Source organism: Eurosta solidaginis, chromosome 1 (assembly GCF_040869045.1).
Source record: "Eurosta solidaginis isolate ZX-2024a chromosome 1, ASM4086904v1, whole genome shotgun sequence".
NCBI lineage: Eukaryota > Metazoa > Arthropoda > Insecta > Diptera > Tephritidae > Eurosta > Eurosta solidaginis.
In genome coordinates, this window is record NC_090319.1 from 316,736,297 (window position 1) to 316,757,057 (window position 20,761).

General features: G+C 36.7%; 1 protein-coding gene across 1 annotated transcript in view; it reads right to left on the reverse strand.

Moving 5' to 3' along the window:
* Positions 1 to 19,140, reverse strand: part of Dr (muscle segmentation homeobox protein Drop) — a 90,694-nt gene extending 71,554 nt beyond the window's left edge. The window contains exon 1 of the mRNA XM_067761683.1: positions 17,074 to 19,140. Coding sequence (XP_067617784.1) covers positions 17,074 to 18,502 — 1,429 coding nt within the window. The 5' untranslated portion in view covers positions 18,503 to 19,140. The remainder of the gene's footprint in view (positions 1 to 17,073) is intronic.
* Positions 19,141 to 20,761: the final 1,621 nt, after the last annotated feature.

A 20,761-nucleotide genomic window follows, 5' to 3' on the forward strand; every position in this document is an offset into this window, starting at 1 on the left:
AATGTTAACATAATTTACTTATATACTGTAAATATATTAAATTTTTTGTTAAAATTTGACATTAAAAAAATTTTTTTTTAAAGTGGTCGTGGTCGTTCTCCGATTTTGCTAATTTTTATTAGGCAAACATATAGTAATAGGAGTAACGTTCCTGCCAAATTTCATCATGATATCTTCAATGACTGCCAAATTACATCTTGCAAAACTTTTAAATTACCTTCATTTAAAAGTGGGCGGTGCCACGCCCATTGTCCAAAATTTTACTAGATTTCTATTCTGCGTCATAAGTTGAACTCACCTACCAAGTTTCATCGCTTTATCCGTATTTGGTAAGGAATTATCGCACTTTTTAAATTTTTCGAAATTTTCGATATCGAAAAAGTGAGCGTGGTTATTGTCCGATATCGTTCATTTTAAATAGCGATCTGAGATGAGTGCCCAGGAACCTACATACCAAATTTCATCAAGATACCTCAAAATTTACTCAAGTTATCGTGTTAACGGACAGACGGACGGACGGACGGACGGACATGGTTCAATCGAACTTTTTTTCGATACTGATGATTTTGATATATGGAAGTCTATATCTATCTCGATTCCTTTATACCTATACAACCAACCGTTATCCAATCAAAGTTAATATACTCTGTGAGCTCTTCTCAACTGAGTATAAAAACAGCATTGCTTATAAGACGCACTCTGCGATCAGCCTAAATTAAAAGTGCGATATTTTTGTGAAATTATCTCGATTTTTTCAAAAATAATTTTGAAATTTGTAGCAATGCAAACAGTTACAAAACTTTGGGAGTTTTTTGTTAAATTAAATAAAAAAAAAAGAATTTAATTAACGATATAAATTGCTATAGCTTTTTTTGTGTTCGCTGCTGTAATTTTGAACGGATTTAGGAGGAGCTTATTTTTAACACACAGGTTCTGTTTGATCGAATGAATTCTTGCTTTTCACGGTCGAAATACACTCGCTATATTTGTCGAAGTTTACTTGCCACATGTTATGAAACTGGAACTCTCGGTTTGGAAGACAAGTCACTACCCACATACCATGGCGGCCATAGATTGCAGAAAAGAAATACCAATTTCTTACTTATATACAATGAAACAAAATTTACCCAAAACTTTCTGTTCATGTAATTAAAATCACAGGATGTGAGCTGCAAATGACTGCTTCAATATTTCAGGTCTATAAATTATAACTTTATAGCAATTTAAGCACTAGTACTAACTTTTCCATTTAGACAGTTAAATTAGCCATACATTGTTGCATTTGGCAAATCAAAGGCTATCATACATACATTGCATACGATTACAATAAAAACAAACATACATAAATGTATGCATTTTCATGAATATTGTATTAATATAAAACAAGTAAGGACGGGATTGTTCTCGGCTGTGCCGAAGACTTCATACCCTTCATGAATGGGGCTGAACAATAATCTTATCCCGTTCGTAATCTCCAAATAATCGGATGTATAAGATAAAAAATATATAGTGAAAAGATGTACATACCTAAACGATTTTTAAGATAAATATAAAGTAAAAAATGGCAAAAAACCCCTTATCTGAACGATCGGTATAGGATATATATTATATATAGCTCCGATCGAAATGATTTTTACAGGAAATCTTCTGACATATTAGAATAAATATCACCAAGTTTAACGTTTTTATATTTGAAATATTATTGAAAGGGAGAAATGGCCAAAAATCTTTCTATCTGAATGATCGGTTGTATGGGATATATACTATATATAGCTCCGATCAAAGTGACTTTTTCAGAAAATGTTCTATGATATATTAAATTATATATCACCAAGTTGCACGTTTATAATTTCTAAATTAAGGGAGAAATGGCCAAAAATCTTTCTAACTGAACGATCAGTTGTATGGGATATATATTATATATAGCTCCGATCGAAATGATTTTTACAGGAAATCTTCTGACATATTAGAATAAATATCACCAAGTTTAACGTTTTTATATTTGAAACTAAGGGAGAAATGGCCAAAAATCTTTCTATCTGAATGATCGGTTGTATGGGATATATACTATATATAGCTCCGATCAAAGTGACTTTTTCAGAAAATGTTCTATGATATATTAAATTATATATCACCAAGTTTCACGTTTATAATTTCTAAATTAAGGGAGAAATGGCCAAAAATCTTTCTATCTGAACGATCGGTTGTATGGGATATATACTATATATAGCTCCGATCAAAGTAATTTTTTCAGGATATATTTTCAGATATATTAGAATATATATCACCGAGTTTCACGTTTATACTTTCTAAATTGCGGCAGGAATGACCAAAATCGTCTTATCTGAACGATCGGTTATATGGGAGATATATGTTATAGTGGTCCGATCCTACCTGATCCGACAAATGTCTAATATAATACAAAAATACATCCTTGTGCCAAATTTCATTGAGATATCTCAAAATTTGAGGGACTAGTTTGCGTTCAAACAGACAGACGGACGGACAGACGGACATGGCTATATCAAGTCAATTCGTCGCCCTGATAAATTCGGTGGGTCTATCTTCTATATTTCTCAACGTTACAAACATCGGACCAAAGTTAATATACCATTTCATGTTCATGAAGGGTATAAAAAAGGTGAGACATTTGGAGTGCGAACATTTGAAAAGGGCCCCACAGGCAGGATACTATTGCTATTGCGACGGCAAATATCTATGGTGCAATCGAACTTTCACAAAAGCAAGCAAAAAACAAAAAGTTATGCTGCTGCAGCAAAAAAGCATACCAACAATCAAATGCATGTTAAATACACACGTTTTTCTTTATTCAATGCAGTTGCTACCATTTTGAATTGGAATGAACTTTGGACAGCTTGAGCCTAGCGCCTTTAAATATGTATGTCTGGCTGCACTTTTTATGTATGTATGTATGTATAACTATTGTGAATGTTGCAACAGCCTTTGCTTGTCACTCAAAAGGGTTTTCGCTCACTCACTTACTCGGAAGGTGCCACATTTGAATGTATGTATATGTATGCGCTTGTATCGCGCTTTGTGGCGTCGCGACGCGCTATTGACAAAGTGTTGGACGCAGTAAAAACTAGTGCGGTCTTTATCACCTTTGTGTGGTGTACGCATCATACATCTGCACAAGTTCGTATATCTTTGCATACAATTAAGGTTTTTATACCCAGGCAGCGTTATGGTTGGTTCGTTCTCCCTCAGTGAATTTTATTATACTTTGGTGAGTGCCCGTTAAGCGGATAAGTTCGTTGGTCAAATTTTATTTATAAACTTGAAAAAGCGTTAGTACTCATACTATACATGGATGTACCTATAGCATGATATCTAATTTGTTGTTTTATATAAAAAAAAATCTAACATGTCGGATGACACAACTTGACCAACAATACACCTATACGCAAGAGACTAAAAAATGTTCGATAAACTTAAAATATTAAGAAGCTTTTATTCTCGAAATCCGTGATCATAATCTATTTTTTAAATCACAATAGCTCTGAAGTGAATCCTTTGAAGGACTGTGTACTCATTAGATCCATATTTTATTACAATTTTTATAAATAGGTTGAGAGATTCCTCATAGTGACCTTAATTTTTTAAATTATTTTGAAATTTGAAATATATTGCCAATTGATTTGAAACTGAACAGTTTTACACAAAAACGATTATTGGGCGTAAAAAAAGTGCTATAGTATATATAAATAAATCATACAGCATATACTGAAAAATAAAATTACTTTTGAGTAAAAAAGCAGACGCATGGTTAAGTACAACGTTCATGAAACACGCTGCATGTGTGTTTTTTATACCTTTCATGAACATGAAATCGTATATTAACTTTAGTCCGATGTTTGTAACGTTGAGAAATGTAGAAGACTCACCATTAAGTATACCGAATTGATCAGGGCGACGAACTGAGTTGACATAGCCATTTCCGTCTGTCTGTCTGTCCGTCCGTCCATCCGTCTGGCTGTTTGAAGGCAAACTAGTGCCCCAAATTTTGAAATATCTCAATGAAATTTGGCACAAGGATGTATTTTTGTATTATATTAGACATTTGTCGGATCCGGTAGGATCGGACCACTATAACATATATCTCCCATACAACCGATCGTTCAGATAAGACGAAAGTATAAACGTGAAACTCGGTTATATATATTCTAATATATCGTAGAAGATATCCTGCAAAAATCACTTTGATCGAAGCTATATATAGTTATATCCCATACAACCGATCTTTCAGATAGAAAGATTTTTGGCCATTTCTCCCTTAATTTAGAAATTATAAACGTGAAACTCAGTGATATATATTTTAATATATCATAGAAGATTTTTTCAAAAAACCACTTTGATCGGAGCTATATATAGTATATATCCCATACAACCGATCGTTCAGATAGAAAGATTTTTGGCCATTTCTCCTTTAGTTTCCAATATAAAAACGTGAAACTTGGTGATATATATTCTAATATATCATAGAAGATTTCCTGTAGAAATAATTTCGATCGGAGCTATATATAATATATATCCCATATAACCGATCGTTCAGATAAGGGGATTTTTTCCATTTTTTATTTAATATTTGTTTTAAAAATCGTTTATGTATGTACATCTGTTCACTATATATTTCTTATCTTATACATCCGATTATTTGGAGATTACGAGCGGGATAAGATTATTGTTCTGCCCCATTCATGAAAGGTATGAAGTCTTCGACACAGCCGAATACAGTCTCGTCATTATTTGTTTTTAATTATCTTCCAATTCAGAGAGAAGCAGAGCCTTTTGCAATTTAAATATATTTTATGAAAGTAAAAAAAATTTAATACCGCTGACAGATGTTCGTTAATTGAAACTAAATTAAGTGGTTGCGTGTATAAACTAAATTATTTCATTAAAATACATGGTTGAAAATTTTGGTTTCAATCTTAAACTTTTTAGTCTATATACTATGTGTATGACCAAACATTTTTTGGTTTTAAATACAAACCTTGCAATGTCACTTGTTTTGAATTGAAACATTTTGGTTTAAATTTTAGTCCAGAAAATTTAAAATTTTCAAACTAATGGACTAAAATTGAATAAAATCCAAATATATTGAAAATTAAGTTTCTCCTCTCATAATATAGACCACACAAAAGAGTTTAAAAGCGCGGTACGAGTAAAACTTTTTGGTTTCAATTTAAAACTTTTCATCGAAAATTATATTTTACAAGTATCTGGCTAAAATTAAAACCAAGATATATTAGAAATTGCTTAAAGCTGGATATTCTGAAAATCGTAGTGGTATTCCTGCTAAACATAAAAAATGTTGAGGAAAGAATGTTAAATTTCGTCCTAAAAATATAATTAAAAACCAAATTTTTTATATAGTTGTTTTAAAAGTAGTATAAACACGCTTAAAACGCATTAAACTTTGCAGGTTTAAAAATAAATTAAAGTAAATGATTTAATTAAGTTTCTGTGTGATTCTGTGTGATATTGAATCGCAAACGCATACGACGGACCCGAGCTACCCCAGCGGGTTAGGGGGTCAAAATATTCCCGATGTAGGTATGCCTGTCGTAAGAGGCGACTAAAATACCAGATTCAAGGGGTGTGTAGCGCAACCCTTCAGGTTGCCAGCGCAATATATAGCTTCTCCAAACCCAATTGTCAACCTCACCTATCCGCGGCGAATACTGTTTCACTAACAGTCGAGGCTCTGGCGACCCCAAGCTCCTCATGGAACGGGGGGGTGGGAGGGAGGGGATGGCCTGAAGGTTTAATGTGGACACATAAATCGTTCCCGAGATGGTCGGGCTAGCACCTTAATGGTGCTGTGGTATCGGAGCGTACCGGATCTGTATCCGGCAAAGGCCTTCGGGGAGCAACCTTATCGCTACAACAACAACAACAACAATGGACACGAGCTTATTTAGACAAATGCAGAGAGGCACAGTTTTTTTTTTTTTTTTTTTTTTTGTTTATAGTGAAGAGTCATTTAGCGATCACTTTCTCTTAACCATGAAATAGGCAAAGTCAATTTAACCGTTGTTTATTCGATAAGAAATTGTTGTATAATCACATATGGCGAGTTTTAGGCGTGGTTTCTGGGTTCTAGTTTAACCTGCTGGCAATTTTACTAGAACTTAACTCTGCCACTTCGGTAGGTTGTTTACATTCAGTTGTATTGCCCGTCTAAGTTTATGAGGCCAAAGTGTTAGTCTAAGCTCGCACTAAAAAATCAGACCGCTTTACTCCAACTATTAAAAATGTCCGGTCAATTGCTGTAAAGAATTGCCAGCGGAAGTTCCTTATGAACTTCGAAAAAAACAGTATGCAAAAAAGCTGCTCCATTAATGGAACGAAATCGTTTGCGGATGTTTACGAAACTGATAATAGCTTAATCTGATATCGGATTCCACCACGACTTCCCATAAAATAGCTAAGAGCCTTTCGAATTATTTGAAAATACATATTCAAGAACTTCCATTTTAACATTTTCTTCTTCAGAGAAAGCTCTATTTTATACGTTTTGTTTGGAAACTTTGAATAAATTGAGTTTGAATGTGAATCTACTGTCACAAGTAAAAGGAATTTCGCAACAAATATGCAAGAACTTTTTTAACATAACTCTTATTGACTGCTATTATATTTTGGTTGAAATGTCTACTTTTAGCTGCAAAATCAGTATGCAATTTTAAAAATACTTTACGGCATTCGTGTAGTATTTGTGATATTAGACACCACCCAATGAACTAAAGTTGCTTCGTGTAGCGAACCTTGGCTGGACGCCCCTTTGAGAATACGTTTTCATTTGCATTAATATGTTTTTAAAAAACATTTGCAACATATTTCAAAGTGTGAATTGTGCATATAGCACCTCAAGAGTTTCATCAATAGACATTACAAAAAAAAAAAAAAATAACAACAAAAATTTAAAGCTTGGCAACTAGAAATGGATTTACTAAGTAACAGATATTTTTTCAACACACACAATTAACGATTTGTTTTTTAAATGCTAATAATGCTTGATTTAATTCCATGCAATTTCCTCTGAGAGAAGCGTAAATCAACATGGGCTCAACTTTACGCTCGGCTTATTTCAAGAACCGGAAGAAAGCTGCCGTGCTGACGCAGCAATCAGCCAAATTGTTGTAAAACAAAATTAGTAATAATATAAACATACATTTGAATTTCTGTATAGGTTTGTGTGTATAAATAAATAAATAAATGTAAGGCGCAATAACCTCCGAAGAGATCTAAGGCCGAGCTTCTCTTCCAATTTGCGTCGTGCTCCTCTTGATTTTCCCTACAAATTGGCCGGACGGGACCTACATGATTTTATGCCGACTCCGAACGGCATCTGCAAGGCAGATGAGTTTTCACTGAGAGCTTTTCATGGCAGAAATACACCCGGAGCGCTTGCCAAACACTGCCGAGGGGCGACCCCGCTTAGAAAAATTTTCTTCTAATTGAAAAACCTTATTTCTAAAATTTTTGATGTTGCTTTGCCCGGGGTTTGAACCCAGGGCATCCGGTGTGGTAGGCGGAGCACGCTACCATCACACCACGGTGGCCGCCGTGTGTTTGTGTGTATATTCATATGTTTATGTGCGCTTTTGTTGAAAACACCAAAATGGGCATTTTATTGCATTTAATATGATAATTGCACGCATTTTGACTGGTTGCGCTACGCCGAAGGCGGCGGACAATGCCATCAGAGCAAAAGTGGAAAAACGCGTTACGAACTGCAGTCTACAAAGTACATACGAATATACAAATGCCCTCTAGATTTTGAAACAATTATATGAGCTTTTGTTTTGCTGTTTGCTGTTGTTGTTGTTGTTGTTTTTCAGCCCCCATACCGTAATTGCATATTAACTCCAATCAGCCGCGCGCAATTGCTCGTTTACGTTAATTCCGCGCGCAGTCCAATTGATATTGCAGACATTTCAGATATAGCAATGAAGTAAAAAAAAAATAAACAAGAAATACAACAGTAATAAAAATACGAAACGCCGAAAAACAATGAGTTGTAATTGTTTGCAGTGAAAAAAAAAAAAACAATCCCATGCGCGTCGTGGACTACCAAATGAATCGCGCTTGGAATACAACGCACAAAAACCAACCGCTGGTGACTTTTCTCAATAAGCCTCCAGTCATCCAGCCGTCGAGCCGCCCAATCAACCAACTAAACCAGCACACATTACATATTTATCCAATTACATTACGACATACAAATGTATGGGTGTGTATGTTGAAGTTGTTGTAATATGCTCTTCCCGCTGTTGTTGTTTACGCTAATGGTGGTGGACTTTTGTTTTTATATTACTTTTGTTGTTGTTTTTGTGGTTTTTGCTGGTATGCGCTCTTTTAATTTGGCTTTGGGTGGTGCTTTTTTGCAGCTGGCGGCTGGTAAAGCTTTAATGGCGACAACAACGTTCGTATTTTTAGAATTTTCAAATATTTAAATGTGTAAAAATTAACAATAACAATAACAACAACAATAGCTATAGAAATTCATGAAATAATTGTAAATGCTTTAATGGCCGAACTCTTTGGTGCACTTGCTCCTGTTGCTGCAGTGGCGTAGTGAGGTTTTCTTGCGCCCGGGACAAAATATTTTTTTGTCGAAATCAGTTTTAATTTGCTGAATGAACCTTCGCAGCTAGCAATTGATACTGAGGTAGTCAAGAGTTTTTGAAGTGCCACTCGCAAGTTTGGAAAAACCTCTTCTCCATACGACATAATAAAAGTAAGTAATTCAACGAAGTTTTAGGTTCAATTTCTTTTCTGCTGCGAAGTAATATTGTGACGAATATTAGTGACACTAAGTGATACTCACATCATTAGTCTGATGCAAAGTAGTTGAAGCCACAACAACAATAAAGCAGGCAGTCACTTGTATCTAGATCAGGGCTATTCATTTCATAGCACAATTGTTCCCTCTCAATTCACACGCATATGATTCGCTCTGTCGTCGTTAATTGAGTTAAGCTGGAGACATTGGTGCTTTATCGGTAACCGTATCGGTAACCTTATAACAGCTGATTCGACCATCCTTATGAGAATCAATGCAATCAATTATTGGTGCCGCTAAGGTCGTAACCGTATCGTAGCCAACCAATTGGGTTTTGGTTTACCGTCGTAACGATAAACAGCTGATTACGTTAGGGATACGACTACAGCGATACGACAAACGGCACCAATGACTCCAGCTTTAGTCGGCGCTTGGCACTTGGCGTAGCAACATCAGTGGTGAGTATCGGCAGATCGGTATCAAAATATGTATGAAAAATTATGCGCGATACATATGCTTCTTGTTAGCTCGTTGCTTGCTAGTAAGCGACTAAATGACAAATCAATTCACCCGCAAGATCATCGCGACGATTGCGCTCTCACTAATACAGGTGCACTTTCAGTTTTGAATAGCCCTGATCTAGATAAACGAATCAATCATTATGTCTACACATATGTACGTACACGCAACGGAGAAGCAACGCACAACCACATGCATATATCTGAGATACTCCCGAAAGTATGCAATAATTGTGCAAGTATTACTCACATATACACGCGCATACGAGAAGCTATAAACGTAGTTATAGTTGGTAATTTTATAGCTGCAAACTAACTAGTATTTAGAAATCTAGAAATAGAAGCGCCTAGAAATATGTCAACGAGGAAATCAAAAAAAGTATAAAAGCAGCAGCAGCTGAGGCACGACGAATTCAGTTTGATTTAAGCAGGCTCTCTGTTGAGCAGTAGAAGTGTTATTGTGAAGTTGTTATTGTGAAGTACTTTAATAAAGCCATTTTGCATTATTGAATAGTGGAGTTATTTATTCAACAGTTTAGTGATTCGAACGTTAGTAGAAGGTTGCAAATAATCGGAATTTTCCAAAATTCGTTACAATTGGTGTCAGAAGAGGAATTGTTGAATAAATTCCAGAGTTGCAGGGCACAACAAGGACATGGCGAAGTTAAGTGAATTAAGGATCCAGCAACTGAAAAAGGATTGAATACAACCGGCAATAAGATCGAACTTCAAGCACGGCTACGAGACGCTATGCAGTCGGAAGGAATTAATATGGACAATGACGTCTTGCATCCTGATGGGGACGAGACAACAACAAAAATTGAAGAGAGAAGCGAAACACGCAGGCAGTTACCAGGACAGACTTGAACGTGATATTGGCTGCAATATCTGCACAAACGTCGACAGTAACATCGAAGATTGAAGCACAAGAAACGCGTATTTCAGAAATGTCGACACAGATAACATCCAAGATGGAAACTCAACTGGAATTACAGGAGACATGCAAAACGTCCAAGATGAAAACTCAACTGGAAGAACAGAAGACAGATATGGCATCCAAGATGGAAACTCAACTGGAAGAACAGAAGACAAATATAGCATCCCAACTGGAATCACAGGAGGCACGTATTTCAGAAATGACGTCGCAAGTGTCATCTCATCTGGAAGACCAAAAGACATATATGGTATCTCAATTGGAAGCGCAAGAGGCACGTATATATGAAATGTCGGCAGAAATTTTGGAACAGGTATCATCAAAACTGGAAGCGCAGGATGCAAAATGGCCTTTATTAAAGTACTTCACAATAACAGTTTCACAATAACACTTCTACTGCTCAACAGATAGCGTGCTTAAATCAAACTGAATTCGTAGTGCCTCAGCTGATGCTGCTTTTATACATTTTTGGTTTCCTCTTTGACATATTTCTAGGCGCTTCTATTTCTATAATTTGCTACAAGCTATAACAAAACTACAGATGCGCGTTATAGCTTCTCATATGCGCGTGTAAATGTGAGTGATTCTTCCACAGATAATTGCCTACTTTTGGGAGCATCTCAGATAAGATATATACATGTGTTTGTGCATCCCTCTCCGCTGCGTGTACGTATATATGTGTAGACATAATGATTGATTCGTTTATGTAGATACAAGTGACTGCCTGCTTTATTGTTGTTGTGGCTTCATTTACTTAGCATCAGACTAATGATGTGAGTATCACTTAGTGTCACTAATATTCGTCACAATATTTTGCAGTCACATATTTCGATAAAAAGTTCTGTTCCATCGAAATCTGTATTATAAAATTCACATAAGTTCTTACAATTTCTTTCTAAGTCGTTATTATCCTTGTTTAACAAATTTCCAACGTCTAAGAGAAATCCAAATTTAAAATTAAGGTCACTTAGTCGTGTAAATCTTGTACGTATTTCTTGTTTGGAGACGATGGAGCACACTTTTCATAACGCGAGAAATTTCACATTCTGCGGAAGGACCAATATCTCTAGCCGATTCTACGAGCATTTTGCGTCGTCTTCTTACACGTTTTACTACATCATCCCATTTTCCACAACGAAACTTCGCATTTTCTATTGCTTCTTCACAGAGAGTGTCTCGAATTTCGAATAGTTCAGTCGATAATGACTTAAGATCAAGATACGCTTATTCAAAATTTATCCCCTGTTCTTGTAATCTGAGCTACAAACGATTGATTCTCCTTAAGATTTCATACCAGAAATGAACTACTGTTATGAAACTAAAATTTAGTATATTTTGCAACAGAACTGTAGCTCGCCTCTGGTGTCACTTGTGGTGTAAGTGTCCTCTGCTAATTGTTCTATTATATTCTCTAACCCATCGACGATAACGCTAACCGCTTGTATTCTAGCGCTTCATCGTGTTTCAGATTCACATTTGACAGTTTTTGTTAAAGCATTTTTTAATAATTCCCATCGTAACGCTGAACGTGAGAAAAAAGACATATACTTTCAATTATTCCACAACCTGTCGCAAGTGTTCCAGAAAAATTTTTTTCAGAAATTAATATTGTCCAGAAATCAGTTATAATAAAAATACAAATTTTCCCCCACTACGCCACTGTCCTGCTGCTGCTGCTGTTGTTATTGGTATTTCTTACATTTCATTAAAATTTTTGTGTGAACTTCTGACATTTTTGATTGAATAATATTTTTAGTTAAAATTTTTTGTGTGCTTTTTAATTGCGATTGAGGAAATGAGGAAGTTATCCATTAGGGGGTAATTGCACCTTACTATGTATTGGCATAAAAACCAAACTTCTTTCAGCTTAAAAGTGTTAAGACTTTGGCCCTGCAACTAATTTTTGTTTAAAATATTTCTCTCCTTGCATATTTCAAAACGCAAACGGTTTTTAGACTTCTATGAACTTCATGTTAGCTCTCCCATGCCCCTTATAGTGCGGCATACGCTAGTCTACGTTCTTCCAGGAAGTGGTCTGTCACATTTCATATCATTTTCCATATGTTTATGAGAAATTATTTTATGGCACAAGCATGCTGTTGTTGTTGTAACAGTACTAAGCAATATGAGGTCGGTGCATCCAATCATTGGGAATGGAACGTGACGAATTAAACAAAGTTATATTGAAAGAACAACAATGGGTTAGGGAGAAATCCGAGCTATTCCGATACATAGATCAGGAAATCTTGGTACTGCTACAAATACGTTCAAATCGCATGCCGCTCGCTGCCTAGAAGCCGTTTTTCCAAGCATTTAACCGTCTTTGAACAACATACGTCTTATGTCCGAATTCTTGTTGCTACATCTGTTCAGGTTTTTGACGGATATTGCGGATTTGTTGATGAATGAGGACAAAACGAAGTACCTGCTCTCATCGAGCAAAGAGTCAGCGCATACGCGCCTTTGCAACCACGCTACTGCACACTACGGCAGCCATAATTTCGAAATAGTAAAAAACTTCGTTTACTTGGAAACCAGCATTAACCCTAACAACAACATCAGCTCTAAATCCCGCGAAGAATCACTCTTGGCAATAAATGCTACTTTGGACTAGGTAGGCAATTAAAAAGTAAAGTCCTCTCTCGGCAAACGGAAATCATACTCTACAAGTCACTCATCGTATCCGTACTGCTATATGGTGCAGAAGCAGGGACCATGACAACATCAAATGAAGTGGCTCAGGGTGTGTTCGAGAGAAAAGTTCTTCGAAAGATGTATTGACCTTTATGCGTTGGCGACGGCGAGTACCGAAGAAGATTTAATGATGAGCTTTACGCAGCGATCAATACAGTCCAGCGAATTAAAACGCAGCGGCTGCGCTGGCTAGGCCATGCTATGCGAATGAAAGATGACGCTCCGGCTAAGAAAGTGTTTCTATCGGAACTCGTCTATGGAAGCAGAGGAAGAGGTCGGCCCCCACTCCGCTGGAAGGACCAGGTGGAAAACGATTTAAACTCCCTTGGTGAAACCAATTGTCGCCAGTTGGCAGAGAGAAGAAGCGACTGGCGCGCCTTGTTGTACAGCCATAACCGTTTAAATGGTTAAGGGCCAATTAAGGAAGTAAGTAAGCTTATACATATATTGCTAAAAACATGTTTGAGGTTATGGGAGGCACCTAAGGTAAAGCAAAAGAGGAAAATTTTTATTCGATCAGCTATAGGGACCAGACTGTGTTGGTACCCTTACGAAATGAAAAGTTGCAAAAGTCCGTAAATTTGAAGTTTATTTTAAGAGGGTCTCGGCATTAAGTAATATTTTTTTTTATCCTTGAAGCCGACATTGTGTAACTTGGTTATTTAATTTTTGGATTGTTAAAATTTATATGTCCTTGTAAGCTGCAGAATAATTATCAAATTCTTGTTGTTTTATAGTAAAAATTTGGTTTAGAGACAAACCGATTTCGGCGTTGCGCCATCATCAGTGTAATTTTTCTTCAAATTTGACAAGGGATGGCGGAAAATCGTTCTAATATATATCAATTATCCAACCTGTCGGAAAATCAACACAACAAAACGAATAATTTTTATTTTTGTTTTGAGAAAATTATTTTCCCGTTATTTCCACATGGCTCGTTAGTCTGTTGTCCGTAGTTTTTTGATTTGTGCTTGGTTTTTATAAATTGTGTGTTCGATAACTTTATATCAGCAAAGTATGTATCGCCCGTTTTATTGTAAACAGATGTAATACAAAATTATAGTTTTTAGAGATTATAAGATAACTCACAAGTGTCGACTGGTGCGATTATGTTCACATGCATAGAATGCACCTAGGGGCAAAAATAACAAAAATAACAATTGAATTTTTGTAATTTGTTTTAAAAAATTGAACTTCCTTTGGGTTTTCAAAACTAGCCAACATTTTGAATAAAACAGGAGATATAAACAAATTATACGTAAAAAAACTACGGATTATTGAGTAACGAATTGACGACCTTGGTGTGGGTGACGCTTCATAATTTTTCCGCCGGCAAGATTCGAATCAGCGTAATTGGCATTAGACTCCAAGTACTCCACGCACTCTACTTGGACATTAACAAATGGGTTTTAAAAATACACTCAGAGAAAAATGCCGTTCTAAAATCCACCACCACCGGACTCAATTCAAGATTTTCATGTTCTTACTTTTTTGTTCTTGAAACACGACCGACCTGTTTTCAAAACAACAACCTTGTTCTTGAACTGACAAACATTTTCTTAAAAAGAGAACGGCAGGTCTTAAAATATGAACAAATGTTCTATTAATGAGAAAAATGTTCTTAAATTAAGTTGAAGTAAAAAGAAACGGTAAAATTCGTGTGTACTACAATGTTAAATACAACATTTGGAGCAAGCGGTTACGATGTTGCGGTTGCGATCGCGTGGCGCGAGTCCGATCACCGTCAAACTATAAAATTTTTTAAAGCAATTTTTTAACTCTTATTATTCGTTCAGTTCCATTTACAGGTAATTCTCAAACTTGTTATGAAATGTTTTAACTATATATGCAGATTACGTCTTCAAATAAGAATAATTTCTCAATAAGAGAAATGTATGAGAAAATGCTTATTATGCATTTTTTCTTAAATTTTTGAACTAAAATAAAAATTTTTTTGTTATAAATATTTTTATTTATGACAAAAAATTATTATTAATAAAAAATAAACGGGTACCTATTGAACAAAATACTTTCCCCTCCCATCAATGATCAAGCCAAAACCGTTCTTGAATTGAGAACGAAAACTGTTAAATCGACCACAAGTCGTTCTCGAAGCGTGAGAACGAAAAATCTTATTTTAAGCACAAATAGTGCTTGAAATGAGCACAGAACGTTCACACATCAATACCAAACTGGTCATAAAATATGAACGGTGTGCTTGGAAAATCTGTTCTTAAAACAAGCCCATCGGTCACGAGTTAAGAAAAAACGTACTTAACAGACTTTTGTCCTCGAATGTTCTTAATTTTGAACTTGTTTCGTTCGTTTTAGAACGATTTTTTCTATGAGTGTACTTAATAATTCAGTACCACAAATTAAAAGTCTTTCTCGCAACAGAGCAACGATGGTATTTTTTATAAAACGGACTTCGAAAATATCACTTTTGCCGAAAATACTTATTGCCTAGTATGTCCGAGTTGTTTGTTATTCGTATTTAAGCGATGATAAGAGCTTTTCGGTCGAGTTGTAAAAAATCTAGAAGAGTGACGACTTGTTGTTCTATAAAATTTTGTTCCCTGTACAAAGCTTAACATTTCATATTAACATTTCAACCCTCCATGCTCAGTTCATCCGTAATTGTTTTACCTTAGCCGAGTAAATGTTTAGCAACATGTTGCATCAACACTTAACACCTTTCTGGTGCCTTTGAGAAATATTAGCAAAAGTGGAGTTGCCTAGTGTTAGTATGAAATGTTACTTAATACATGTAGACCAATATTCCTTAGGAACCAAAGCTTAAACTCTTCTTCGCGACTGGTGATAGCAACCGCCTACCACACCCAAGATACTGGGCAACATAAAAACTTTAGAAACAAGTTTCTTCAATTAGAAAAAAAGTTTTTATAAGCGCGGTCACCCGTCGGCAGTGATTTGGAAAACACTCCGAGAGTATTTCTGGCCGTGGCGGTCAAGTCCCGTCAATTTGTAGGAAAAATTAGAAGGAGCACGACGCAAATTGAAAGAACAGCTCTGCCTAGAACTTCTTCGGAGGCTATTGCGCCTTGTGTTTCTTTTTTTGTTTTATTACAAAGCTAGTTCTAAGTGTTCACAGTGTTTTTATGATGGCGACACAGCGATAAAAGCTGCTAGAACAAAATTTTAAGGCGGCGTCGGTGATATTTCACGTCGAATGAAAGCTCAGTTACAAGAAAGCGCTAACAATTCATGCAAGCTAGAATAGTTTCTAGAATTAAGAGATATGCTTTTCTTGAACTATACTTCAAAAGCTCAGAGGGAGATCTGACTCATGTTGACAACAGTCAAATCAACAAAAACCAAACTTTCATCATAGGTAAGTTAAACAATTCTAACGAAAACTGCTTAAACAACAGATTTCCGTAAACTTTAGAGCAACAAAGAAAGCTGTTGATATGACATAGATTTCTGTGGCACCATAGTCATAAGGACGTAAGTTTCTCTTTAAAATTTACTGATGAATTTGAATAATATTGACAGTTGTTCGCTTTTGAAATCACCAATCGAACCAGTTCTTTTAACAGAAAAATAAGTATGATTGCGAATCTGTCATTTTTACAGCATATAGTCAACTTGACAGTTTCTCCACTGTTGAAATGACTAAACTAATTCGTTCTCTTGGCAAGAAGATCGGTTGTCTGTTAATTCAAAAACAACAAACCCGCTTTGTTGATTTTTCTATTATAATTTCTTTCTTTATATAGAATCACAAATCACGGCCTGTCGAAGTCTTAAACGTTAAAGACTTACGTAAATTTGCTCACAAAAGCTATTCTTTTGGCCAATGACAGTTTCATTTAAAATCTGATGGACCTATCTTGCCGAGATTTACTCTACACGGACTGTTTTTATAACGCACAGATTTCGACTCATTTAAACTATGAAAATCCATTTAAGTTTTTTTGTTTGGTTGCTGTTTTACCAGTATAAGCTAACCCATTTTAAACACTTATTGTGGTTGACTCTCACAATTTTTGATAGAGCGATTCTCTCGAGCTAAGTTTTACTTAATCAGTTATACCGACGGCTTTTCGTACCCAATTTTCTTGTTTTTTAGACTATATGCTTTAGTTTTTACTTACCACCTCCACCGAATCCTTGTCCTGGAAAGAGACCAGGCGGTCCAAATGGTGGCATTTGTCGCGCACCCGGCCATGGCACACCAGCACCAATACCGCCCCACGCCACCGCTGCTGCAGCTAACGCACTAAACGGCGTCGGCCTGATAGGCACATGACCTGAAGCGGCCAGCGCTGCTGGTGAAAGAAGATGCGGTGAATTGCCCATATGATTGCTAAGCGCTTCCGGCGATTTACTGCTATCCATGCCATCAGGTGTTGAGCGTGGCGAATCATCAGCATTCATATCTTCAATATCGACAATTGAGTCCTCCTCCTCGTCATGATCATGCTCAATATCATGCTCCTGATCATTATAATCATCATCATATTCCAACTCAGAGTCAATCGAACTGCCAATGGGCGAGTGGCGTTCATGTTTTGCTAGTAACGCAGTCGCTGATGATGACGATGAAGTATCAGCGGCATTTGGACCGCCACTAACCAACATTGCAGGTGAACCGATACGCGACGCTGATGCATTTTGTTGTTGCTGTTGGTTGTTATGATGATTCGCAGCCGCTTCATTGGTAACTAGATTTGTAGGCGCATCCGCCGCCGAACCACCGCTCAGCGTATGACGTAGATGTGCTGCGGCGGCATTATGTAAATGCGCATTACCGCTATTTGCCGCTGCCGCTACAGCAGCTTGTTGCGCAGCAGCGGCGGCAGCCATTGCAGCTGCATGTTGTTGTTGCGCGTGTGCAGCCGCTGCAGCATGCAGCAAGTGGGCATGATGTGCAACAGCGGCAGAATGGAAATGTGCATGCGGATGCGCATGTGCATGAGGATGCGGATGTGGCGGTTGCGTGTGTGAGTTGGAGTGTGTGGGTGGATGTTGCTGCGCATTTGGTGATGACGGCGAAGAACCCGCTTGCGAAACAGGTGATAGCGTGACGGCTGGTATATTGTTGTTGCTGGATAAATTGCGCGGTTCCGTTTGCATTGTATCGGCGCTGTGTGTGCGCGTTGGTGATAGCGTAGCTGCCGCTGGTGATCGCGTATCAGCGAGTAGCGAGGCAACGCTAAAATTACTTAACCGTGAATTTGTTTTATTATTTAGCTGATGCGTGTGATGACTGTGGGGCGATTGTGCGTGTAACGGTAGAAGGTGTTGTTGTAGCGTTTGTTGTTGCTGATGCGTAAGCAAAAGTGTGGTGGGTGAAGTAGGACTACCAGTGTTGATATTGCGATTAGAGTTGCTGCTATTGTTATTGCTATTACCGCCGATGAGATGTGCCGCAGCGATGGGACTAACAACAATCGTACTGGGACTGGTCAAAGTCATTGTGGTGGTAATGGCAGCAGACGCCGTTTGCGGCGGTACCGTCGGGCTTGTCATGCTTGTGCGTAAACCAGTGACTGTCATTCCTGTTGGTGACAGTTTTAACATGGGGGGAGGGACAGAAAGGTGCCGAAAATTTAAGGAAACACGAGATAGATGCTGGTTGCTAAAAGATCTTTTGTAAGTAGTGTTTTAGAGGCGCAAGCTGCGAAAGTTTTTATGGAACTGCGCGTGAGTTAGAAAGCGCGCAAAGCCTAGGCTGCGACGGTTTTACAATTTTGCGAATAACATGCTTTGATGTTCCATTTTTTTTCTCTTTAGGAATTTAGTTTTCAGCCAGGCGAGTTTTTTTTTTTTTTTGTTTCTTCACTGTAGTTTTATAACAAAAATTGTTTTTTCTTTTTTTTTTTTTTTTATTTATGCACCCCGTCACTTTTAGTTGTTCGCAAAATTTGTTTGTTTCAATTAAAGTGCTTCATTTATTTTCAATAAATTACAAATGCCATTATAAATACGCGCTCTCACTCATTGAATAAACAATAACAACACAAATATTCATTAGTCAAAAGTATTAATTATTGCTTTTATTTTTAATTATATTTCACTTTGTTATCGCGAACGCGGCATATCAATGCGTTACCAATTGGTCTTTTAACTTTTATTCCCCGCTTTGATATCAAAAAATATCTAAGTGCTAGCGAGCTTTGAAACTATTAAACGATATTTTCTCACGACAAACACATGCGCTTGAGATCACGACTGGTCTACAACTGAAAATCTACTCACAATAAATTCGAAGCGGCTGAGTATTGCAGCGCTTTGTATGCACAAAACCTGAGCGAGCGTTGTCGCTCCACGCAACGTGTACAACCAACACACAAACACACACGCTCGCACATACATAAAAGTATTTAAGTGAGACGACCGGCGAGCCGGTTTATGATACACTCACTCAAGCAAACACACATAAAGGGATTGGTAGCAAAAACACAAAACGAAATAGGCTACGCATGCATGTTATTGTATATGGGTAGGTGCGTTTGTGTACCACCTCTCAACCAAGAAGTCGACGAGTCAGGGAGCCATTCATACACTCACACTAAACCTCACTAACGGTAAGAGAAAACAGGCAGGCAGACAGACATTCAACCAGTCACATGAGTGCAAGCGTCCATTTATTTCATTACACCAACACCCCTACTACAAAATCCATTATCAATAGTAGCAACAACAATAAAAAAAAGCTATGATAGCGCCTTGGCTGCTACGTTTTGATTGTGCGAGCGTGTTAGCTATATATGCTGTGAGTGTGCACGTTGATGGTTGTGCTCCACTTGCACTTGGGCGCAAAGTGCACATTGTTGTAATTGGTTTGCGCTGTGTGCAACTAATAAAAATTGGAGAGACTACTGTCATTGGTATGGGATTGTGTTGGATTGAGTAGGGTGGGTTGGTGAAGTGTGGTAAAAAAGAGATGAAAAGGAAAACTACTAACCTGAAAATGAGAAAAATTTAAGGAGTAGTGTTTTGAAGAAATTGCAAATCAAAGTTACAAGAATACCGATTACATATTTAAAAAAAATAATTATATGAAGACCGCCACCAACATAATTTAAAAAAAAAATACTAAAATCATCTGGAATTAAGAAAAATATAGATATTAAAAAAATATGGATATGGGTCATTCACGTCAGCCTGACCTATAAATTTATCTGTTGTATAATATACTATTTTTACCAGGCGCACGTTGTAACGCCCGAGATCGAATGGATGTTGCGTTATTTTTTCTGTTTTGTTTGTTGATAATTTAATTTATTGTTCTGTAAATTGAATGAATTTTGTACGCATATTTGGTGAAATTTTCAGTTAAAACATTTTATTCTTGTATCTTATTGTATCTTATTTTATATTATTGTATTGCTTTTACCGCTGATGATTGTTGCTTTGATTACATTCCGAAGAAGCATGACTGGTGAACCAATTTTCAAATGCGCAGGCATTCCTTTCGGTTCTAAGGAGTATAGAAATTCATTTGGATAATTCACAATTTTATCTTCATCTGTAACTGTGTCGATCGATTTATATTTCGTCACTTCACCAGGAAATTGATTTTGAAAGCGATCATTGATTTTGTTAACATGATCATTTTTGGGAGCTAAGATAGTTCGTTCGCATTGCCCAAAAACCAAAAATATTTAAATTTAAAATCCTTAATTCTGAAATATGAAAAACTTTCGTCTTGATCGAAGGAACCTCGAGCCAAAATTTGGTGATGATTGAAGTATGGCAAACACGTTTTCATAGGGAACACACACACAGAATTTGATTTTTATAGAAGATGTAGATAGACTGAAGCTAAACAATTTT